At 39.0% G+C, this 22,315-nt stretch overlaps 2 protein-coding genes across 8 annotated transcripts in view; one reads left to right on the top strand and one right to left on the bottom strand.

Moving 5' to 3' along the window:
- Nucleotides 1–4,433: 4,433 nt before the first annotated feature.
- Nucleotides 4,434–7,154, bottom strand: LOC122868013 (clarin-3). Its single transcript, XM_044179530.1, has 3 exons — nucleotides 6,786–7,154; nucleotides 6,104–6,289; nucleotides 4,434–5,928 (listed from the first exon to the last, which is right to left on the bottom strand). Exons 1-3 carry the CDS (start codon nucleotides 7,015–7,017, stop codon nucleotides 5,651–5,653), a joined length of 696 nt encoding a protein of 231 aa, XP_044035465.1. The 5' UTR covers nucleotides 7,018–7,154; the 3' UTR covers nucleotides 4,434–5,650.
- Nucleotides 7,155–8,550: 1,396 nt separating this feature from the next.
- Nucleotides 8,551–22,315, top strand: part of ptprea (protein tyrosine phosphatase receptor type Ea) — a 54,773-nt gene continuing 41,008 nt past the window's right edge. For 5 of the 7 annotated variants that reach the window (XM_044178715.1, XM_044178711.1, XM_044178713.1 and 2 more), the window contains exon 1: nucleotides 8,552–8,696. The gene's annotated coding sequence lies outside the window, so the exon portion shown is untranslated. Of the gene's footprint in view, nucleotides 8,697–22,315 lie in introns of all 7 variants that reach the window. The other 2 variants (XM_044178709.1, XM_044178710.1) reach the window with 2 other exon arrangements.

The raw sequence follows: 22,315 nt of genomic DNA, 5'->3' as shown, positions 1-22,315 counted from the left end.
GTGTGATTTTATGTTCTTGTTTTCTGTAACATTACAATCTTATATGACATTGACAAGATAGTTAATACTCATATCTAAAGATATAGCAGCCCTAATTTGTAACACAAAATACACACATAGATTAATTCCCAGTTATTGGATTACAATAAATGCAACTATTCCTGTACAACGAGTTCAGACAGAAATTTGTTTGATTCATTTGATTCAGTTATTGAATGCTGCCACCTGGTGCAAAGCTTGAGTAACAAACTCTCCTGTTAAGAGAAATTAATTTTGATGTAGTTCTGATGTAACTTGTGTTGCAGAGAATTCAGGCAAAATTGTGACTGTAAATGTATTCATGTGAAAAAAAAATGGTTATACAGACATACTTTAATAATAATAATTAAAAGAAAAACCACGTGGGTCATTATCAGATAATCAGTTAAAAACAGCAAAAACCAGACCTGGGGTCAACATACCCAACACATCTCAGAACCGAAGGTGCACAAATGAGGTCAAGACCATCACTGAATAGGACTTAAACAGGTGGTTTAATACATGTTTGCTTGTACGCTGAGTGTTCAGTACATGTGGCCTACAAATTAATCTTAAACAACAAATAAACTGAAGTGACAATACTGAATCAACATTGTCACTGACCGAAATCAGTAGCTTTTAGCAATGGAGCTACACTTACTGGTGACTGTGTGCACCGCTCTCAGCTCAGTCACAATACACAGAACGTTATTTCCTCATTAAAAGCCTATTAAAAGACAGTCAACAATCATAATCGGATAAATCAGTTGTAAATAATAAGCTAGGCTAATTTGTCTTATGTGCAGTGCTTGCATAGGCTAGTTTTGTTACTGAACTGAACGTGACAGCTTGAACTGGCATCAGACTGAACGTAGGCCCCTACTACTAAACTGAAGACAATTTGAATCAGCACTGAACATTGGGGCCATATGAACAGTGACGCATTTTTGCCTTTGATGCATATTTAGTGACTATAATGTTAAGTGTTTGTTTCTGTGTCCAGGTCAAATGATGCCGTCATTTGCTGTGTCAGTAGGTTAACTGTGTGTCCCCGTGTGTTGCACCCACTGATATCTATCACACCTGCCAATCAGGGGGTACATTAATCAACAATGGTGTCAAGCGGCATGGGGCAGAGAAAGTGCTTGGCCCTTCTTCCATCCATCACTCTGGCTGTAAACATCATTAGGCATCAGACGTAGATTTTTTTTTTAACCACACAGACAGATTGGCCAGAAAGATTCTGCACAGATGGATTAGTTCAGTTTATCTCCATCATGGGTTGTGAGACCAGGCTGGATACCCTCTCTATCTTTTTCTCTGTCTCTCTGTCCCAGCCAGGTAAAGTGCAGAATTGGCTTCAGGTAATCTGGAGAAGATCTTATCTTTTGTTAACAGTGGAATGACACCATAATGGAGCAGCAGGGGTGCAATTACCTTTTAGCCCTCCCTCTCCTCCTCCCTCCGCCTTCACCTCAGCCTTCACTGACAAATTAAGATTAATGACCGAGATAAGTAAGGAACCTACCTACTTTCCAATATCACATTGAGTGTGCGAGCACCTCATGAGTACTGCGAGGTACACCTCATAACTTGCTGTTATTCCCTTATACCTGTTCCCTGTAAAAGATCCTTTTCCCTTGTTGAAATTTATAGTAACATTTAAATTTCAAATCAAAATTAAATTTATGAAATGCAATAGAACAATAGAAATGAGCAGATACATAATTTGAAGACATTTTGAACAACAATAGATAATTTTTTCTCTATTTTGAAATTTTATTTCCTTTCAAAAATCAAATGTTTTGCCCAATTTTGCATTTATATTAATCAGTTGTATAAGTTTGAGCCATTCAGTGTGAATGTTGTGAAAACCGAATAAAAAGTCACTAAAAACAATAGACAGTATAGAGAAGAATAATGTAAAATATGTACAACCATTAACAATAGCAAACAAAAGACAGTAGAGGAGTAAGTGTGATGTGTGTATTTTGTAAAATGTGTAATGTAATGTACTGTTAGCTGTTGCTAAGTCGTGACGTCATGATAGGGAAGTAGCAGTGCCGTAAATGTTCATTACCTCATGGGAAAATGTAACAGGGACACACACCTATCTTACTACCTCTGTGGAGGGAGAAGGTCACTCAGTAGTGATAAGGACATCAAATAAAAAGGCTTTGGGGCGTGATTGGACTTTTCAGGTTGCTAGCCTCAAGTATTTTCTCTGAGGAATGTTCTGAATGTTTCTATTGTCTTGTCACCTGTGTATTTTGCATTTTTAATTGTTTCCATTTCTAAGACTGGATCTGTGTATTTATAGGTGAGAAGCCTTTCAAGGTGTTTGTGTTGGGTATGTGTTCAAAGTGTTGCAGACACTCCCTGCCCCATACGTAGATACACCTACAACCTAACCTCTCGTTGTCAATGTGAAATTAACTCCCAAAGGTGGAAGGAGACCAGACCCCTTCCCCCAATCCACTATGCCCCATCAGAGTGGACTCTACATGGCTGAATGTGCCACCCCCCCATCCCCCGCCCTGCAGCTGGAGGTGTCTGTTTCACAGGCCTCTGTAATGCGGGACCTGGGAGGATAAGGTTTCACAGGTACAAAAGTTTCCGCTTTAATCCTATCACACAGAGTGAGTGGTCAGGGCTCAGGGCTTCTGCATAATCCATTCTGGTGAGCCAAGAGACTATGCACTATGAGAGTATGCAGAGAGGAAGAGATTACTGCCCATCTCTGATTTTATTCAATCAATGTTTGCAAAGCAAACGGCAAGTGCGGTCTCTCAATAGCAATTCAGCTATTCCTCACCTCAGTGCACACAGGAGAAGATTGGTTAATAGATATAGATAAATAGCTCCTCTGGCAGCTGTTAAACAGGTTGATGGTCAGAATTGAGGGATCCTACATCAATTTAAAATGTCATTATTTCTGTCTGTGAGGAGCCTTTTATTTCTTATCATGGCTAAAATGGGATAAGTAAAGATACAGATATGTGGCAACTGACTGGAAAGAATTATTTTATAAATCAAGTCAAGTCAAGTTTTAGTATTTTGTTCTTGCAGTCTGTTAGAGGTCAGACTGGGTTAATGATGAATTTCAAAGGGTGAAAATAAAATGAGAGGGTCTGTAATGGCTGACAGATCTGTGCTGTGTTGTGAAGAGCTTATCAATTTCACAGCAGGCAATTCTGCCCTGAAACAGGCTTTGACGTGGCCTCCTCTGGAGAATACAACCTTCCCCAGCTTCCCCTTTACATCAGGTTGCATCATCCTATATCATGAATATTTTGACAGGAGTAGTTTGGTGACAGGTGAGAAAATAAATGCTAAAAATTTGGATATTGATCACTGTAATCAATGCCTTTAATAGACTAAAAAATAGAAATGTATTGGACTAATGAATAAAACTTGACCCTGAATATTAGAAGGTTGTCCTGCCATGAAACCTTTGCACCCAGAAGGCGTGGGGGATTTTCTACTGGGCCTGAAATGCTTTTGATTCATCGTAGAAAGCATGCATTCTCGGAAATTTAATACATATTCACACTGACGACCACAAAACAGATTGCTGCATCCTTCCACAGGTCCCTTGAAGTGTGAGACTTGAAGGAAGAGTGGTTCTTTTGAAGGCAAGTAGAAGGCGTTGCGGGGCTGAGAGGTGCTGGAAAGGGCATGTCCAAACAGACTTTAGGCTCTGAGTGATGGGACACGGGAAACGGTAAGAAGACACCTCGCCCCTGCTCTCATGTCAACGCAGTCATGTGAATCACAGCTGTGAGAGCGTCTGAAGATCCAGGAGACAATAGATGCCGACTCTCAGCAAGATCTATCTCAGCTTTTACAGAATCAGCAAGCTTTGTTTCAGTCTTTATATACAGTATGTCAGCATTGCTTGCTTTTTTAGTTTTATTTTTAAATCCTTTGAAATGGATTAAACAGATCTGTAATAAATTTGTATCTCTCAAAAAGGCTTTTCTAAGTTGATCCCACATAGAAATGGATACAGTTTTGATGCAATATATCACTGGAGTTTAAAGGGCTCAACTTAAGCACTGCTTGTATCACGATCCATGAATTGATGAAGGTAAGGTGATTCAAAGGGTACTGAGTCGCCAGGGGTTGTGGAGTAGATCAACTAATTTGAAAAAATAGAAATTAGGATTTGATTAAAAAATATACCAGTATCCACATATTGAGTCAGCTCTAACACTTGAACACTATGTGTTATGTATTTAGAGCGCGTGAAAAAACTAGTTAGCAAGTGAGCAGAGAGGTCTAATCAGTTAGCCAGAAGTAATGGATAAATGGTTGAAATAGTGATGGATAAATGTTTTAAGATGGTGGTAGTGAAGTTTTTAGTAGTACAAATGGTAGTGGTAGTAGTACAAATGCAAACTTGACCAAACCCCACTGACTGACTGATTTTATGAAAACATTATTTAACAATATCCACTTTTATATAATCAATAGTGTTAAATAACATCCAATTTAAAATCAACTCAAATGGACACATTTGGAATAGGACAGGTGGTGTTGTGAAGTGGTACTTGAGTTCATCTGACAGGGCTGTGGGGTACATCTGACAAAAAGCTTGGGAAACGCTGGTCTATCCCAAGTCTGGAGTTTTCCAGTCTTGGTAATGCCTGTGAAAATCCAAGTATGTGTGGTGTCAGTGCTCCCTCCTGGAGATTGTAAGATGAATGACAGCTATTTTACTTTGCATTTTGTCTTTTTTTAGTCAGATAATTTGACAGAAATATCCCATAATAAAAAATAAACAAACACCAACAACTGTCAGCCATGACTGATTAAAGACTGATTAAAAAGAAAATTAGTAAAATCATTTTCTCTTTTACTCCGGTTTCAATAAGTGTGTGACTTGAAATTTGGCAGGAGACATTGCTTTGCATTTACGCCATCTCAGAGATAGAGGGCAGAAGAGATCAATTTATCCCCATATGCCTCTTCACACTTTTCTCCACTTCTCTCGCCTTTTATTTAAATTCAACCTTTAGATTTTTCACAAAAAATATGATTTACTCACCAGCTACATTGTTTCTTAGCCATTCTTTTGGCAAATCTGGAACATTAAATAACTAAAATAAAGATAAAAGTTGGCTATAATATTTCTTGAAAAATCCATCCGTTAAAATATAGTGGAGAACAACCTCATCTCATCTGTCCGTTCACTTATTTTATGCAAACTATTGTTTCATACACATAATACATCATATCTCTATATAAAAAAATTATTCTGTTTCTATCATACTAAACCAACAACCGTTACATTGTTTTTACACAAAAGAAATAATGTCAGTTAAAAATCTAAAAGATATTAACCTAAATTGATTTACATACTAATAAACGTATTGTATCAGCAAATAATTTGCAATGTGGTAACTTCATGTTAAATCACTGAAATTATAAAACTGTTGCTCATAGTGCAAAGCCAGTAAAAACATGACATTGTGGTATTCTATGTATATTAAATTAGACAAGCTGTACATCCACATTTTACTGTACACACATCCAATTTCTGTCTGTAATTCTCCATTACAGTAAACTACTCCAGAAAGTCTTGATGAGCAATTTATCAGTCACAGAAAACTGACTCCATTGCAGGCCACTAATACATCATTATCTCCTTGGGCGCGTCCTCAGTAGGCCTCTGCTGTTCTCTCCTATGTGTGTAGGCTGCGTGGTCGTACATGTAGATCAAAGCAATGGCGAGGAGAGAGAGCACTGTATAAGGGATGACCAGGTAGTACCCTAGCTGCATCTCTGAAGACTTGTTGCTCAGGTCCACTGGAACAGCATCAGCAAAGTTCCTCACCAGATCCTCTGCCATGTTGGTCACGTTGACGTTCAACACAAATATGATAAGGACCACAAAAGACAAACATGCTGCAGGAGAAAGAGTGTCATTAGTACTGTCACAAATGAAAGAATGGGACAAAATTATATCCCAGCTACCACTTTAAAATCTTCAGCAGTGATTTTCATCAGTGCAATGCAAAAATATGCTGATTTGTTTCTGTTACTCCCAGATGCTTAGTGCTCTAACATTTGTGTGACTTACTGCTGAGAGAGCTGCAGGTGTAGATGCCAACAGGCCCCATGTAGGTCTCATATGGGTTACTGACACTGTTGTAGAGGGAGATAAGGATGCTGCCCACAGAAGACAGCAGACACATGGCCAACAGGCACAAAACCAAAGTGTGCAGGACTAAAGGAGTAACTCCTGTTTCTACCAATTTAGGAATCACACACACACACACACACACACACACACACACACACACACACACACACACACACACACAGTACAAGAACATTATGGTTATATAACTTAGTAGAGCTTACATGCATTATATATTACTACACTGTAGTTGTATCTAGCCATGCAGGTCATTTTTGTTGTATTTGCCCATGTTTTTAGATATCTGTCTGTGAAGAGTTTTCTTTGAAACTACTTTCAACAGAAGAAATAGTACCTATACAAAAACTGAGAATGTGTTCTTTGGATTATTCAGAGTAACAGTAACAGGGACACTGACTCTGTAAAGACATGCTGCCGCTGAATTATTTCAATTTTCAGTGCTGTCATTTGGAGGCAGGAATCTCAGAGACGGATATCTCAAAACCTGGGAAGATAAAACCAAAACCATCAGCATGGCTAGATTCTAGAGGTATGTACTATATGTGAGAAAATATCTTGTAATTTGGGTAAACTGCCCCCTTTGAAAGCCTTGAAAAGTTACCTTGAAATTCATTAACACTTCCGTACACAGGGCAAAAGGTTCTGTCCATGTTTCCAACAAAAAGCTCCAAAGTGATCACAGCAGTTCCGTTGAGGAAGCTACTTCCATCTCTTGTGCACTCCATGGTCGTCTTAGCCCACTGTGTTGACATGCCATATCCCATCACCCCAACAGATATGGAAGTAACCAATGCACTGGACATGAAATGCAGAATCTTCTTATGGGACGGCATTATCACTGTATTCCAGTTGCACTAGTTAAATCTAAATCCCAGCGTCTCTTCTCTAAAGCTCTGATGAAGCCTCAGAAGCAGATTAGGACCCTCTGATCCTCTAAAGATTCTGTGTATGAGTTACCTTCCTGGGTGGAGTGAAATGTGGACTGCTGGTCATAAAATCTCTCGATTATGGCTGTGACCTTTGCTTTGAAAGGAAAAGACAGAGCTGGTTGTCATGGTAGGGACACCAGTTTCCCCAACAGTTTATACATGATAACTCTGCCATGTCTGGTCGACAAAAGAAAACCATCTCTGTCTGAATGTACAGTTGAGGGTTGTGAAATATTTTTTGAAGGGCCAGTACTAACAGTGGATACACAATTAGCTGAGTTCAGCTGAGCAAAGCAACTTCAGGACTTGTAAAAGACCCTTATATTAGTTCTAGTTGTTCACACACCCACTTTGAGGGAACCACGTTCACAGGTCCTGTTCTTGAAACTGTAGGGTCATAAAACATAATACAGATTAATTATTTACCTGTTGCACTAAAGAAAAGTTAGGAAGAAGAATGATCACATGCATGAGTCATCAGTGAAGCACTAAAGCCATGATAGTAGTTGGTATCATTTCACAGAAGACATGAGGATATGTTTACTTTATGATTAGAGAGGTTGTAAATGCTACTTTTGAACACAAATGATTTCCACTTAAAATGTGAAACATTAATACAAATAATACCATTAATATAGAGGAAAATCACAGAGAAAACTGACACTTTCCTCTGGCCTCTATAATGGTATCATTTTACACTGTATGCCACCTGGTTGGTGCCATTGATTTATGGCACAAAATGAAGCTGCTTTACTGCACAGTATAAAGCTTGAGTAGTTCCTGGTTTCTGGTAATGGTAGATAAGAAGCATCAAGAGAATCTGTTTATGTTTTTGCAAAATGTTTCCACCAATCCTCTTATCAATGGGTGTAATTAAATCAGCAAAAAGCTCATAATGTCAGCAACAGGCTTACATTACATTATTACATGACACTGTAGAAGTAGATTTACAGTAAGATTTAGAGGTCTTAACTTGTCAAACTATTTTCCTCATTTGGTTAAAATGCATCTTCCTCAAAGTCATTCAGAAAATGTTTTAAAAAGATTTAACCTCTGTTTTATATATGTATTTATTTTCATAATCTACATACATTTTTGACATTTTGAATATTGTTTTATAATATTTAGGGAGGGTTAATGAATAAGCATTACTTATTACTTTCCTTTAAAAAAATAGATATAATTCTTATATAAAACTTATTAAATCCCGCACTCATTATAACACACTCTGCAACTCATTCCAGTCATAATTATCAGTGTGTTTTCTTGACCAAGAATAACCCAAAGATTTATTCCGACAGGGATTAAATGAAACAATAATGAAAACAAACTAATTCTAAAGACACTTTGGGAGAAATTGGTCTTATGAGGAAGCAAGCATGTTGTAATAAAGTGTGTGGCCAGACTGTGGCTCCCTCTCTTCGCCAAACAGGGAGACGATCCGTGTGCTCGCTGCCGTTCAGTTCTGTTATATTGGAGTAAACACAAACTCCTCCTTCCCGGTGACAGGCGGCAACACTGAAGCACAGCCTCGCCTTTTCCAAGACAATCTGCGCTCAGGACTTAATGTTGAAGCCATCAAGGTGAGTGATAAGATTACTTTATTTCAATACACCGTCTTTTGCATCTTGACACTTATTTGGCGCGTGGAAAACGTCAAATGCTCAGTCATTTTTCAGTCACATACAACGCCGTGTTACCTGTCCCTTACGCACAGCAGCGCACGGTGGGGTTTTCGCATGAATCGTCCATTTCAGGTTGAACGTGGTAGTGAATACAGTCCTCGTTAAACCCGCGATGTTTATCGTGCGCTTAAATGCTGTGAGATCTCCGTTTGACAACCTGCAGTGACTTGAGTCGACCCGGTGCGTCAATGTGGGTTAATGGAACACGCGCGTGGAGTTTCTGTCCTGATCTCCCCTTTTGGTCTTTATTTCTCCTCGTTTATCTTCTCTGTTTGTCTTTTGCATTCATGAATGAAGATTATTATTTTTTTCCTTCATATTCGGCAGCTGACTGCTTGTCTATGTGGGCTGCGGTTGAGCCAGTTTCAACATGTCGGTGAACAGAGGCTGCATTGGTACTTCATATATGGATCTGCTAAGACTTGTTACTGTAGGAGGACTCTTCTCCAGGTTTTGGAGTTGTGGCTTGAGATTTTGCCTCTTGTTTAATGTTTGGTTGCGAAATGTAGTGTTGGTTGCATACATCTTAATTTTGTGGTGGTTTGTAATGTAATAATAATTGGAAATAATATATATCTCCATAGGGAAGGTCAGAGGTCAGGGTCAGCAGATTGTCTATAGCAGGGTGCTGGGTAAAGGGAAGGGGAGATGAACCGCTGTACCAAGTCTGATATTTGCCTAATCAGGCTGTGGAAATGAAAAGTTAAATGAACCAAGACACCATTGAGATTGTGCTCCACTGACCATTAACAAGAGAACAGACTTTGACATCATTCTATGCTCCTGAAAAGACTTTAATTTAGACATCATTCTGAAACAGAAAATACTTTCATAGTCTAATAGTGAAAACGATTCTGCATACTTTTGTTGTCACATTTTTATCACTTTGTCTTTATAGGATTATTCTGAGGGTTAAATGCTGTGCTCTTAGTGTATTTTGGGCCATATCATGGAAACATGGCTGGACATTGAGCTAAGTTCATTAATGCCAGGAAAACAGTGTTAATTACTTCTAATAAATCTTGTAATCTGTCTGACTGGGCCAGGTACTGCAGACTGAGCAAGGCTGCTTCAAGGATCAACAGACAAGAAAAGAAGGCATATTTGAATGTGGAAAGTTTAACTTCTGTCACTCCTGAAAATAAGAAATTACTCTTATTTCATCTCGAGTACTGCAAAATTCTAACAAGCCAAAAACAGGGTTGCGAGATCAGCCCCTCAATGTCCATGTGGTACCGTGATCACTGAAATGCGTAATAGGTGATGTTACAGTTTTTGCTAAACAATGATGCTCCTTTTTATCATTAAAAAGGCAACAATCTCAGAGAAACACCAGTCTAACTTTAAAACTCAGGCCAAACATGTTGAACCTGCCAAGTGAGAAGAGGTCAGCGGTCTTTTCCTTTTCCTGGGCCCAAGACCAACCTCTTCAAACACACAGATGCAGGAGCATTTTCCAGATTTATCACAACAAACCTGGCTGCATTAAAGTAGTCTTTTAGTTTCATATTCATGTAGCATCCTTCCTCACCTTGATTTTGTCTTTACTTTCTCTTTTGTCTCATGCATAGACAGTCTGTCTGAAGTGTGAATTCCATCTCAATTATAAAGAATGGACCCCGAGAAGAATGGCAATTGCTGTGGCAGAAGCTAATGAGGATGCAATGAAATAAACAAACAGTCAAATGAGACTGTGTTAAGGACTCAGGAAGAAATAACATTTGACTGCTGAGTGCTGTCGGCAGATTGATTTGGCATCTCGTTACTATTCATGTTTGACTCCAGTTAAATTCTGTTCTGTCAGGCCAATGTGTACTGTGAAAAAAAGAAACCCGCACTGATACCTGGTGTAAGTTTAATCTCTTCCATAATCAAAACGACCCAAGCCACTCCTCTGTAAACCGGTCAGCTTATGTTCTGTTATTCATTTTTTGCGAGAATATCAACTGTATATCGTGTGCAATGATATATTTCACTGGGAGAACTAATTTATCAAAGAAAGAAGGGTGAGAAGGCCTGTTGTTTGTACTTGTGTCTAAGTCTCAGTAAATTGTGCAAATACTGCTATTTTCAACCTACATTTATTTTCTGTTTAACACACTGCCAAGATGTTCTTTTCTAGTTTTTTCGGCTATAGTTAGAACTGTAAAATGGCATATCGGAATGGTTGTGAAGTGCATGTTATTTGAGCGTGGGTGTGCAGTGCGAAACAAACAGATGTGGTGATTAATGAAATCCACAGTGAGGTGGAGAGGAACGAGTTGTGCATACCTGAAGTTTCTAACAGCTTGCCCTCCTATCTGCCACCTCTCTTGGAAACACTGAGATTCTAACTTTGAGCTGCCACGGCGAGACTACACGCTGTGCTATGCTCTCTCTGAGGCTGCAACCACATTAACTACACTCTGCTTGAAGGTGCACTTTTTGCTCAAATAGGCAGAGAATGAACTAACTGCTATAAAGTCGCAAGAATTAGGGATGAGCCTGGTCTGACCCAGAACTTGTCAGATATTTGCCGGAAGAAATGGTTTTAGCCAGCCTTGAAGAAGGGCTCATGAATTAGGCATGGGAATTGTCATAGTAAGATCGTTCTACAAACAGCATTTGTATCCAACCTGTTATTTTTCTGCTTGCCAGTGGAAGCTTGTTAAAGCACATTAAGCTGCAGTATGTTGCAACCGAAAGCTTGTTTGTGCTTGCGGCTAGTGCTACAGAATGCAAACCCTGCAGTCTGCCTTTGTCTTTTGGCATCATGCTTAAATTATTTAGTAATGATAAAACATATTATAAGTCATGCAGAGTGAGGCGATAAAAATTTAACCCTCACTTAACCAATTGGATTAAAAGCTCATACAAAGTAATGACCAATGGGGGGGGGGGGGGGGGCTCTTAGGGGTCAGTTGTACAGCTTGTATTAAATGTGATATTGTATTACACAGAAAAAAGCGTGAAGTGTTGCCAGAACAGCAACAGTGACAGTAAAAGCAGAAACAGAGCATTTGAGCGGTGTATTGCTTCCTCCTTGAAGGACTTTGGTAACATCCGGAAAGCCCCGGAGCCTCACAGTAAGGTGGGACCTCAGTGACACAGAGATGGTGTGTCTCTATCAGAGGAGGCTCTGTGCAGATTTGTGTTTGTTTACTATCGACTGTGTTTAAGACTCAGCTGGATCACTGCAGCACTGAAACACCTAGACAGAGATCAAGGTTCTCTCTTTTCAGATGGGTCAGAACTCAGCCACCATCTGTTCAAAGGAGGCATTGTAAGTTGCTCCTCTGAGATAACAGTAAGGTGGAGCACATGAGACACGAGAGAGATCATCTTTTGAGGAGAAGTTGGAATTAAATCAATCTGTCATTCCAAAATAGCGCAACCACCCCTGCAAAACCTTTCTGTCCGTCTCAGTTAGCACATCTCTGCTTTGATAGTTGTTTGTGTATTGACTGCGGATTCCACTACAGCAAAAAGGCCAGAAATTTGACTCAGGGTCAAATGTGAGAATCATAGTAAATTGAATATTTGGAGGTTTGGATGGTTGCTCTGGACAAAACAAGACATTTGATGACGTGACCTTGTGCTCTAGGATATTGTAAGGAGCATTTTTCACTCGTTTCTGATGTTTTATAGAGTATACGATTAATCAAGAAAATACTGGAAGATTAATTGATGATGACAATAATCATTAGTTGCAGCCCTAGAGTCAGCTATTGTTAATCATTGCAATGTTGTAATTGGAAATGGAGTATATTCTCTTGTACTCATTGTTAGCCGCTGTGGTAAACTGAAATCCAGGGGATGATGAGGAAAGGAAATGCTTGTGACCCCTTTAAAATAAAGCAATGTCTACTTGTGACCCCTCATCGAACCACTAGGTTAAGCACTTCTGGTTTCAATAAGAGAACATGGCCCAGGGAAGTGCTGCATGATGTCACTCCGCAACAGCTGCCCAGTAGTAATATGGGTGTATTCCCTCCTCCAGGCAACACATAGTTTCTCTATTGTATTTCTGTCAGCTGCTACACGAGTGTATTACAAAGCACACCACAAAGCTCTTAAAAGACATGTTTTGGGAGATTGAGCTGGTGACCTTGTAGATGTGATGAAGGGGAGAAAGCACATTGCTGAAAACCTTTAACGGGACAGTTCACCCCAAAAAAATACATATTTTTCCTCTTACCTGCAGTGCTTGTTTATCCATCTAGATTGTTTTGGTGTGAGTTCCTGAGTTTTGGAGATATCGGCCATAAAGATGTCTGCATTTTTTTAATAAAATAGGACTATATGGCACTCGGCTTGTGGTGCTCAAAGCGCCAATGTAATACATTTGAAAAACTCAACAGCAATGTCTCTTTCCAGAAATCATGAAAGAGACGTTGAGGAAAAATATGTATTTTTCATTCTGGGGTGAACTGTCCCTTTTTAAGGTTTGTAGGTTATATATTGTAAGGTTATTGTCTGCGTTTTAGCTCGTAGAAATAGCAAAAATGGCAGCAGACTGCCAAACTGCCACACACTCCCATACTTAACATCAGCTTCTGGTAGGGGCAGCATTTTGACAGATGTGATTTTAACATGATAACTCATATTGAATTGAGCTATGACTTCTTTTTGTAGGCCGAAATATGGCAACCTAATTTGGTGACCTGCTCAGGGAAAGCAGGGTAGAGCCCAGAAGAGATTAACTTGCTGTGTTGTGGCCCGATTTAACTGAAGTGAAAGCAAACATCTCCAGCTCTGTCTTAAAACCTGTTTCAGTCCACTTTATTTTATCTGAATGAATGACGAGGAAAAACAAATATTAGGTTTTCTGTGAAAAACAAAGTGCAACCCACAGGCTGAGAACATGGTTAATATTGCTTTGACTGCCAGGAAGAAAGTGATTCCACCGTTGTGGATTTCCTTGAAGGCTTTTTGTTTGATCTTAGTGTGAATCTGAGACTCATTCATCTTATATGCACATAAGACGTCCCACACACTACTAGATGGCTTGATATTTATGATAATGTATAATGTCTCTGGAGTTAAAAGATGATGCAAATAGTGTGTAACTGAGGCTTACTACTGCACATGTGTTCATGGAATTACTGATGTTTCTCAATAGTCTTCTGCATTTATTTTGTTGTTTAATGTCCCTCTAAAATATTCCTCTCAAACAGTATTGAACTTCAATGTTCTTACTCAGACACAAACATGTAAAGTGGCTTTTAATTGATTCCAAAAGCAGCAGGAATGTGGCTGTGTCTCACATGACGCTGGTGCATATAGAAAGAGTGATGATCTCCCCTCATTTCTGCAGCACCATAAACTGAAGCCTAGCTGGAGATGCATCAAGGTCTCACCCAGTCTAGTGACTTATGTCTCTGCATGTAATTTCTGTGCAATATATCAGCACATGCGATGATTTTTCTCTTGCACCTTTATAAAATGCCATGACGATCAGCTGCAGCTCTGGCTCCTGTCTTGTCATTAAACATTACTGTCGGATCTTATTCTTTTAATCAGTCTGACATCAAATACAGCTGGCTTATAAAGTGTTTTGTTGGATGTTTTAGAGTTTACAGGCTCTTAAGAACTTGGCCGCTGATCATATATGAGATGAAAGCTTGGTGTGACTTGATGAGAGAGTGAGTGTGAAGTAAAGAGTGAGTGAAAGAGAGAGAGAGGAAATAATGGTTTGGCTGTGTCACTACAGTGCTTAATGAATAATGGATGCTTACTAAAGCAGCCCATTTCCTATTCATTCTTTCAAGGCTGCTACACAGGGAGTTGAGTGTGATCATCATGTCAGCCCTTCAATATTTTCATTGTGCTTTCAGTAATATGATGCAGTTAGAAGGCACTGGAATAACTCCAATAAACATTTTCACACAAGTACAATAGGCTAATTTAAAAGGACTGCTTATTTTATTTGATCGTTGTGTCAAATAAATGCGGAACAACAATTTTAACACACCACCAGTTATTTGTAGATTCACTGTGTGCAGAAAGTAGTCAGTTCTACTCTTATTTTATTCAATCAAAATCTTATCTGCTCTGGGGTTCCTTTTAACAAGTATTCCTGAGACTTGTAATTATTAAAAGTGTGCTGATCACATCACAAAGGCCTGCAGTGACAGCTACAAGAAATAATTAAATGTCTGCGTTGTCACTTTTTGTGTTGAGCTGAAAAGGATGTGGTGTGGCGAGCGATTTCAGATCTTTTTGATAAAAACCACCTTTTAACTTCTGACTCTTTGGGAAGCTTTATAGTGTTGAGGCCTTTTTTGACTGTGATGAATGTGTCTAAATGAGCGGCAGTGAGCCCACAGTCAGGGGTTAGCTGACATGCCCTGCATGCTGATAGGCATGTAAGGCTCAGGCGAGTCCAGAAAGTGCTAATGTATGGGATGATAATCAGGCCTGTCCTGGATGATATAAATGACCAAGGTTAAAGGCAGTCTGAATCGTGCAGTATGTTGGAAATTAAATGAGGGGATGAACCTTGAACATGCTTCATCTTATTGAATTCCTGTCAGTGTTTAAGGATGTAATTTCAGCTATGTGATGGTACTGCACAACTATGTCTGTGTGGAGAAAAAGAGATGATATGGTTTAGATTAGGGCTGAAACGATTCCTCAAGTAACTTGATTACTAAAAATCATCGATTCAGATTATTTGCATCAAAGCTTCGTTGAATCCACACAGATGACTATCGCACAATGCACTTACACTGTGTAGTCTAGTTATGATGTCCCTAAGTTAGCTTGGTTTTGCTCAAGAAAATAATCACAGAAAATAAAATGCTGCAGTCAGTTTGTGAAAGCCTGAGCTTCATTCATGTTATTATTATTATGATAGTCACAGTGCCTGTCACTCGTTTTTGCCTCCTACAAATGCCACAAAGAAGACAGTAAAGGCTAACGTTATGCCTGAGCTGTAGTTAGGTTGAAACTTGTAGTTCTGAAACTTAAGTATATATACCTTCTTTTTTTTTTTAAAGCAAATGAAATGTAGATTTTTCTAAAAAGGACACCAATTAGTTGTTCATTTTAAGAGACCTGTCTTATTTTCTCTTTCACATATTTACTTTTGCTTTTTAATAAAGCAAAAGTATGTCTTATCTGATTACTCGATTAATCAATGGAATAATCAGTAGAATACTCGATTACTAAAATAATCGATAGTTGCAGCCCTAGTTTAGATAAACTAAAACGAATACCTAGACTCATAGAGATGGAAGGATAAACAGAGTTTTCACACCTTTATGACTGTTAGCGCACAGGTTGGTCATGACCAAATATCTGCAAAATGAATGACGTTCAACATCAGCCTCATTTGTACTTTGTGTTTAGTGCTAATTAGCAAATGTTAGTTAAACTAAGATAGTGAACACATTAAACTTTATACCTGTTAAACGTCAGCATGTTAACATTGTCAGTGGGAGCATGTTAGCATGATGACATTAACTTATAGTCTTGGGCGCACAGACTGTGTGGGCGTGTATGTGCAGCAGTGCAAACGGGCTGGGTGAAGGTGAATATAGATCAGAGGGTGTGGTGATTAATAAATTCACTCTCAGCCTGTCACATCACTGGTCTCATCGCTCTGTAACAGCTGTGCCAATCACAACAATAACAGTGACGCATGACGACAATAGCTCAACAAATGAAGAATCGGCTTCTCCCTCATTTTGTTGTCTGGATGGTGCAGAGCGGCACCCTGTGACCACACAGCACCACAAATAGGCAGCCAGTGGCAGATGGTGTGTTTTCTTAACAGTCAATTAGTACAATGATGATAGAAACAAATAATGAAATAGTTTGGTGAAGCAGTTTATGATGATTGAACCAATCTGACGTTATTTCAGTCAGCCTGCAAAACATTTATGTACAGCACTTCTTGAATGCCTTCCAAATACAACCATATCTGTGAAAAGCCAAATTTCAGCTGTCATTGTCTGCTAACAGAAAATTAGTTCGGTCTCTAATTCTAACTTTGATGTGTACTCAAAGTAAAGTATTTCTGATTCTGATACTCGGAGTACCCAAATATCATATTGTTACCTATGAAGACTTGTCTGTAATTAGCTGCCATTACTACTGTTTGTTCATTCATTTTGTAGAGGGCAGATTTTTATGCTGATGTAATGACACTGTTTGATTAACGGGGCGTTCCATTTTTATAATTCTGATGTCAACTCTCCAATAATCCTATCTCATAACTGAAAAGTCCTTAGCATTTGATTAACATTATTATGCTCTTCAAACAAGTTATATGGCTGTGTTTATAGTCGACGTAAGATATTTTCCATCAGAAAACAAATCACCCACAGTCATCAATAATAATCTTGAGTCTTGAGTAGATAATATAATAGGCCTGGTCCTCTTGGGGAGATCGGATTGATTCATCCATGTAAGAAAATACATGCCACACCATGACTTTGTCACACTGACCGTCAGCTCCACATATACATGCTTTCTTTCTTCTTTTTAAAAGAGATTTCTAAACTATGTTGTAAGTTGCTAATCACTGCGACATTTGGTCATACAATATGTTTTCCCACTGGGAAAGCACACTGTTGACAATAACACTCTTCTAAACACCGCCAAAGCCTTTTTTGTGCTCAGCCAGAGACAATGCCAGAGCCACACCATTCACTTACAATCATGGGATACTTGTTTATTATAATTAGAGTCTGCTTTGATGCCAGCAGAGATTCAACCATAAAGAGCTATTTGGTGTTTTTACAGAAGTGAGAACTAATAATTGGATGATACTGCCATATGTGTAGGGATCATTACTTTCAGTTTCTATTATTCCAGAAAAAAAGTGTTTATTGAGTATTGGTTAAAATCTGCAAAAAATATCAATAATATAAGAATCCATGTGAAATTGCTCTGTAGTTTTAGCATTCTTGTGTTTCGTAGAGGGTGCACAATCAGCAGTTCATTTGCATTTTCCTTCAATTTTTCCTCCTCATTGTCTTTTACTTGAAGGTTTTCGTGCACTCGTGGCAAGGGGACATTGTTTACTGTAAATTTTGGTGGTCAGTGTCTTCGTGCAAAAAATACCCATCACAGTTTCCCAGAGTGTAAGGAGACATCTTCAGATGTCTTGTTTTGTCCGACCAACAGTTCAAACTAACTTATTTAATGATATAAAACAGAGAAGCTTCTAGAGAAGCTAGAACAAGCAAATGTTTGGCATTTTTGCTTGAAAAATGATTCATTGATTATCAAAATAGTTGCCGATAAATTTTCTATCGACTAATCAAGTACTTGTTTCAGCTCTAGTTTAAAGTTTGAGTGAGTAGGTCACGGTAATCATAATAATGATGTGTCCCAGGGCTGAATATCACACAGTGTTTCTCTTTGTAGGCCCAGCCTATTCAGTGGGTGGTTCTTCACACAAACGTCTGTTTTACTGCTGATGAACTATGAATTGTTCGAATTGTTTGATCTGCTTTCACTCTCTCTGCAATTGGAGCTAAAACAGAAGACTAATATACATTCTGGGATATGTATTTTGAACACTGGGAATTTGCATCCCCTATGGGGCTTCTCCATGTGGTGTGTCTTTGCACAATGACTCATTTGTTAGACTGCTAGAAATTACATGAGCGCTTTAGAAAACAACCACACAGGGCGTCATTTGTGTATGTGTTGTTTTTATTTATAAATCGCACCACTTCCTGTGCTGCTGACATGTCTTGAACATATTGAAATGCATTTTATTTACCATAACCTGGTTATGGTGTACTACTGTATCAATTGATGAGGATTGCACATATGGAATTTGTCTGTAATTAGATATATTATATATATCCAATATTTGTCCATATTTCCTTGTTTACCTTTCTTGCAAGTGCAATCTCTTTGGGCTGTACATTTGCCTTTTATCAAAACTGGTGGGCAGTGGAGTGTGACACATGGCTGACATGAGAGACTGAAAAATACCCTCTGTTTGCTGCGGAGAGGAGCTCAACAAGGAGACAGGAAAGGATTTGATCATCAGATATGTCCTCCCTGGAGAGGGAAAACGCCCTGCTCTCTTAACACAACACACTAAGACACTCCCTCATTTGCAGTCTTTTATGACTGCCTGGGATGTACTAGTGTAAGATGAGGAGGCAGACACTAGATGCAAGGACTGCTGGCTTTGTTAGAAGCATAGCATGCTGGGATTTTGTCTCCAAACAGGGACCTTGTATTGCTGTGGTGTTGATTTGAGACAATTGTTGAGTCTGTTTTGTTCATGGCAGCATTTTAAAACCAAATCCGACATGTGGACACAGCGCGCTGAGCCATCAGTGATGCTTGTCCGACTTGGCTGAACTACAACAGGAAATAAATAAAAGGCTCTGTATGGCTATCAATTCATTACTGAACTATCACATCCAGCAGCTGGGCCACAGCAGGGGACTAGTTAGCCGCTTAGTTAGCCAGAGAGATGCCTTTAGTCTCAAGGCAAAAACTCATTATCACAGACTAGCTGGAGTGCATTTTCATCATGTTCAGCTCGAGCTGCACGCTGTTTCTCATGTGTGGCTACACCAGCGAGCAGTTGGTCCAGCAGCACTGTGCACCTTTTGTCCTGAAAACAGCCAGAACTCCTGCAGCTCTGCTTGATTGTTTTTATTAGTCTGCCGGTGGTAGCTTGATACCACTAGCCGCCCGTATGGCTGTCATTTTCCATGAGCTCCAAAAATATGGTAAGGTGAAGCAGGGTTGTTTTTATAGCATCCCCACCCATGTTGTTACTATCATATCAGTGTGGAGTCTGATATAAAACCTACATGCTCCAGGCCACACATTTCACTCTGCATTCCCGTGCCTGTAATTGGTTATTGTCGAAATACGTAGGGGGGTTGGGTGTAAGCTGTGGAGGGGAAATGAAGAGAAAGAGGGAAGAGGGAGAAAAAAATGGGGGGTGGGGGGTATGTTTCACTTCAAACTGCAACCACAAGCACAACTGGGAAAGATGAAATACAGGGAGCTGCTGGTGCCAAAATACATCCCCCATGATGAAGAGGAATTTTTAACACATCATTCATTTGCATGTGTTCAATTAGGTCTCCTTCAGATACTGCTGGGGTGATGGTGGCAGGGGTGTCTGCTTCTGGGATCTCCTCTCTTAAAGCACACAGTGGTTTCCAGAGATGACATTGGGTGGTCCAGCATGGTTACATTTGGGTTCTGAACTAATTTGTTTGGGTTTATTTTGTGTGGCCTGATGTACGCAATGATGTAGAGGAGGGGGAAACCTACTTAAGCTCTGTCCCTATCGTTTTATTTGTAACATTTACCCTTGAGCTGATAAATCTTAGTGCAAATTATAGTATTGTGGAAATGATTAGTTGATTTGAGAGAAACTTAATTGACAATTTTAATAATCAGCCAGTCTTTTATGTCATTTATCAAGCACAAATGCAAAACATTTTGCTGCTTGAGTCTCTTTGGGTTTGGACTATTGGTTAGACAAAACAAGCAATTTGAAAGCATCATGCTGGACTTGTTGTTGGGACATTTTCTCACATTTTACAGACCAAACACTTAATTGTTTTATAGGAAAAATAAGAATAAAAAAGGGCAAATAGTTGTTAGTTGCATTCCTACATTACAAATATCACAGTGATGTTTAAGGGGAATAAAACACTCTGGGGCTATTGTTCTGTCACTTAGCATCTGACTAGCTTAGCTGCGGTTTGGTTTAGCTAAATATGAACTTGCAGGGGTCTAAAACTCAGCTGCGTGCTACACCGGACCTGATTGCTCTGTCTAAACAAGCACAGCTTCAGCTAAACTGGGTGTCTGAGCCGCCCAGCGCAGGTGTGTCAGAGAACCTTAACATCATGTAGAACATTGGGTGTAGTGTGTCTGAAGGCATCCCAGCATGCACTGGGGCAATGGAATTATCATTGTTACCTTTTTTTTATGTGTTGCTGCACTGTTACTGGTGTTATTGGGATCTGCATTGTGTCTGCAGTGTTTCCACTGTTATTCACATTTCGTATGAGTGAATGAGATTGAGATGATTATTGATTATTGAGACTGTCACGATTAGTAAGGATTTACTGGTTTGATGCAACATTGATAATGAAGTCAGCTCTACCATTTCATCACAGTGAACGAGAACCGGCGTGCCCACTGAGTTATTTTCTATCTGAAAATCTTATCTTGACTGAACATGTTTTACTATTCATGGTGTACTTGCACTTGCGATAGTTGACTAACACTACCATTAATATTGTCCTAAATATTTCAATAAAATGTTCCTATCAATCCACATTTGCCCCTGTGTTTCCTTTCAGTCTAGTGCAGTATCAGTAATCTGTCAAATATACAGCATTAGTTTACACTGAAACTGTGGTGGGATTGGTCTGACAATACAATACATAAATGATTAGTTGTTTGTGTGACTTATACATTACTGGCAAACTGGCCACATATCCTCTTTGCAGGCACTGGACTTGTGGCGGTGCATTAATTAACAACTGGTTATGTATGTTATGTTTTTCAGATAATCAGTAACCCTGTTTCTGGCATCAAAAATGAATTGAGGTGAAGTGACACATTTTATTGTGTTGTTTCAGACTGAATTCAGATGCAATAAGTCAAATCTTATTTTATTTTGAGTGCAGGACTTTTAGTAATGATGAATCAGAGATAGGCACCTTTTAACAGCCTATTTCAGTGCCATAGCATTGGTACAGTATCTCTTATGGCCCTTGTTTATGTTTTGTCATTAAAATCAGTAGCTGTCTACTTTGTGACATAGAAATGTATTATTAAACAAGGCGTTCAAATCGTTGTTCTGGAACAGTAGGTGGGTTGATTTACTGCTTTTGACCTTTTGGCGCTCACCAGATTTGAAATGATTTTCATTCTCCAGTGTATGATGCCCTGAGAAGAAGTACCTCTCCTGTTTTCAACAACAAAACAACACAAAACTTGGAGTTTCAAGCTTAATTTGTGTGTTTACATACATATATTAAAATTTGGAACTTTCAGTACACAAATGTATAGTAGGGTTTACAAATATTGCAAATCTAAAGATTTAAGATTTAATTGCCACACAAAGTTATTCCATCGACTGATTTCAGACATTAAAGTTTAGAATTAAACTAAATTGACTGTTCTCTAAGTTTATTGTTGGTATGCCTCTCAAGCTTTTCGTTCTTGCTCGCAGCACTGCTTTTTACAATGATTCGTACAAATTTTTGAAACCCTGGTTCCCTTTTTTTTTTGACAGAAGTAAACAAAAGTAGGCCTCTCATTTTCTAGTCTAAAACCGCCAACTTTGCTGGCGAAATGAGTCATCACTTGCAGATTTTATCAGCTGCTAATTAAGGTAATGTTAGCTCTGTGAGTTGTTTGAAAGCGCTGTTTCCGGACGACTTTTTATTGATTTTATACTTTTTTGATGTTCTTATGCATTTGATGGCTACCTACATGATATCATACTAAGACGGTCCAAAGCAAAAAACTCAAAGCATTCTCACCAACTAATGATTCAGTAGAAGACATGAAAATAAACA

The sequence above is a fragment of the Siniperca chuatsi genome, linkage group LG20 (assembly GCF_020085105.1).
Source record: "Siniperca chuatsi isolate FFG_IHB_CAS linkage group LG20, ASM2008510v1, whole genome shotgun sequence".
Lineage (NCBI taxonomy): Eukaryota > Metazoa > Chordata > Actinopteri > Centrarchiformes > Sinipercidae > Siniperca > Siniperca chuatsi.
This window is presented reverse-complemented; position numbering and strand designations above follow the sequence as displayed.

What these genes read in the sequence shown, in the direction of transcription:
- LOC122868013 (XM_044179530.1), bottom strand. Translation starts at nt 7,017, where the DNA reads ATGCCGTCCCATAAGAAGATTCTGCATTTCATGTCCAGTGCATTGGTT. An exon ending in AAGTGTTAATGAATTTCAAG is followed by an intron (nt 6,290 to 6,785) that starts GTAACTTTTCAA and finishes TGTGTGTGTGTG; the next exon opens with TGATTCCTAAATTGGTAGAA. An exon ending in CACCTGCAGCTCTCTCAGCA is followed by an intron (nt 5,929 to 6,103) that starts GTAAGTCACACA and finishes TTTCTCCTGCAG; the next exon opens with CATGTTTGTCTTTTGTGGTC.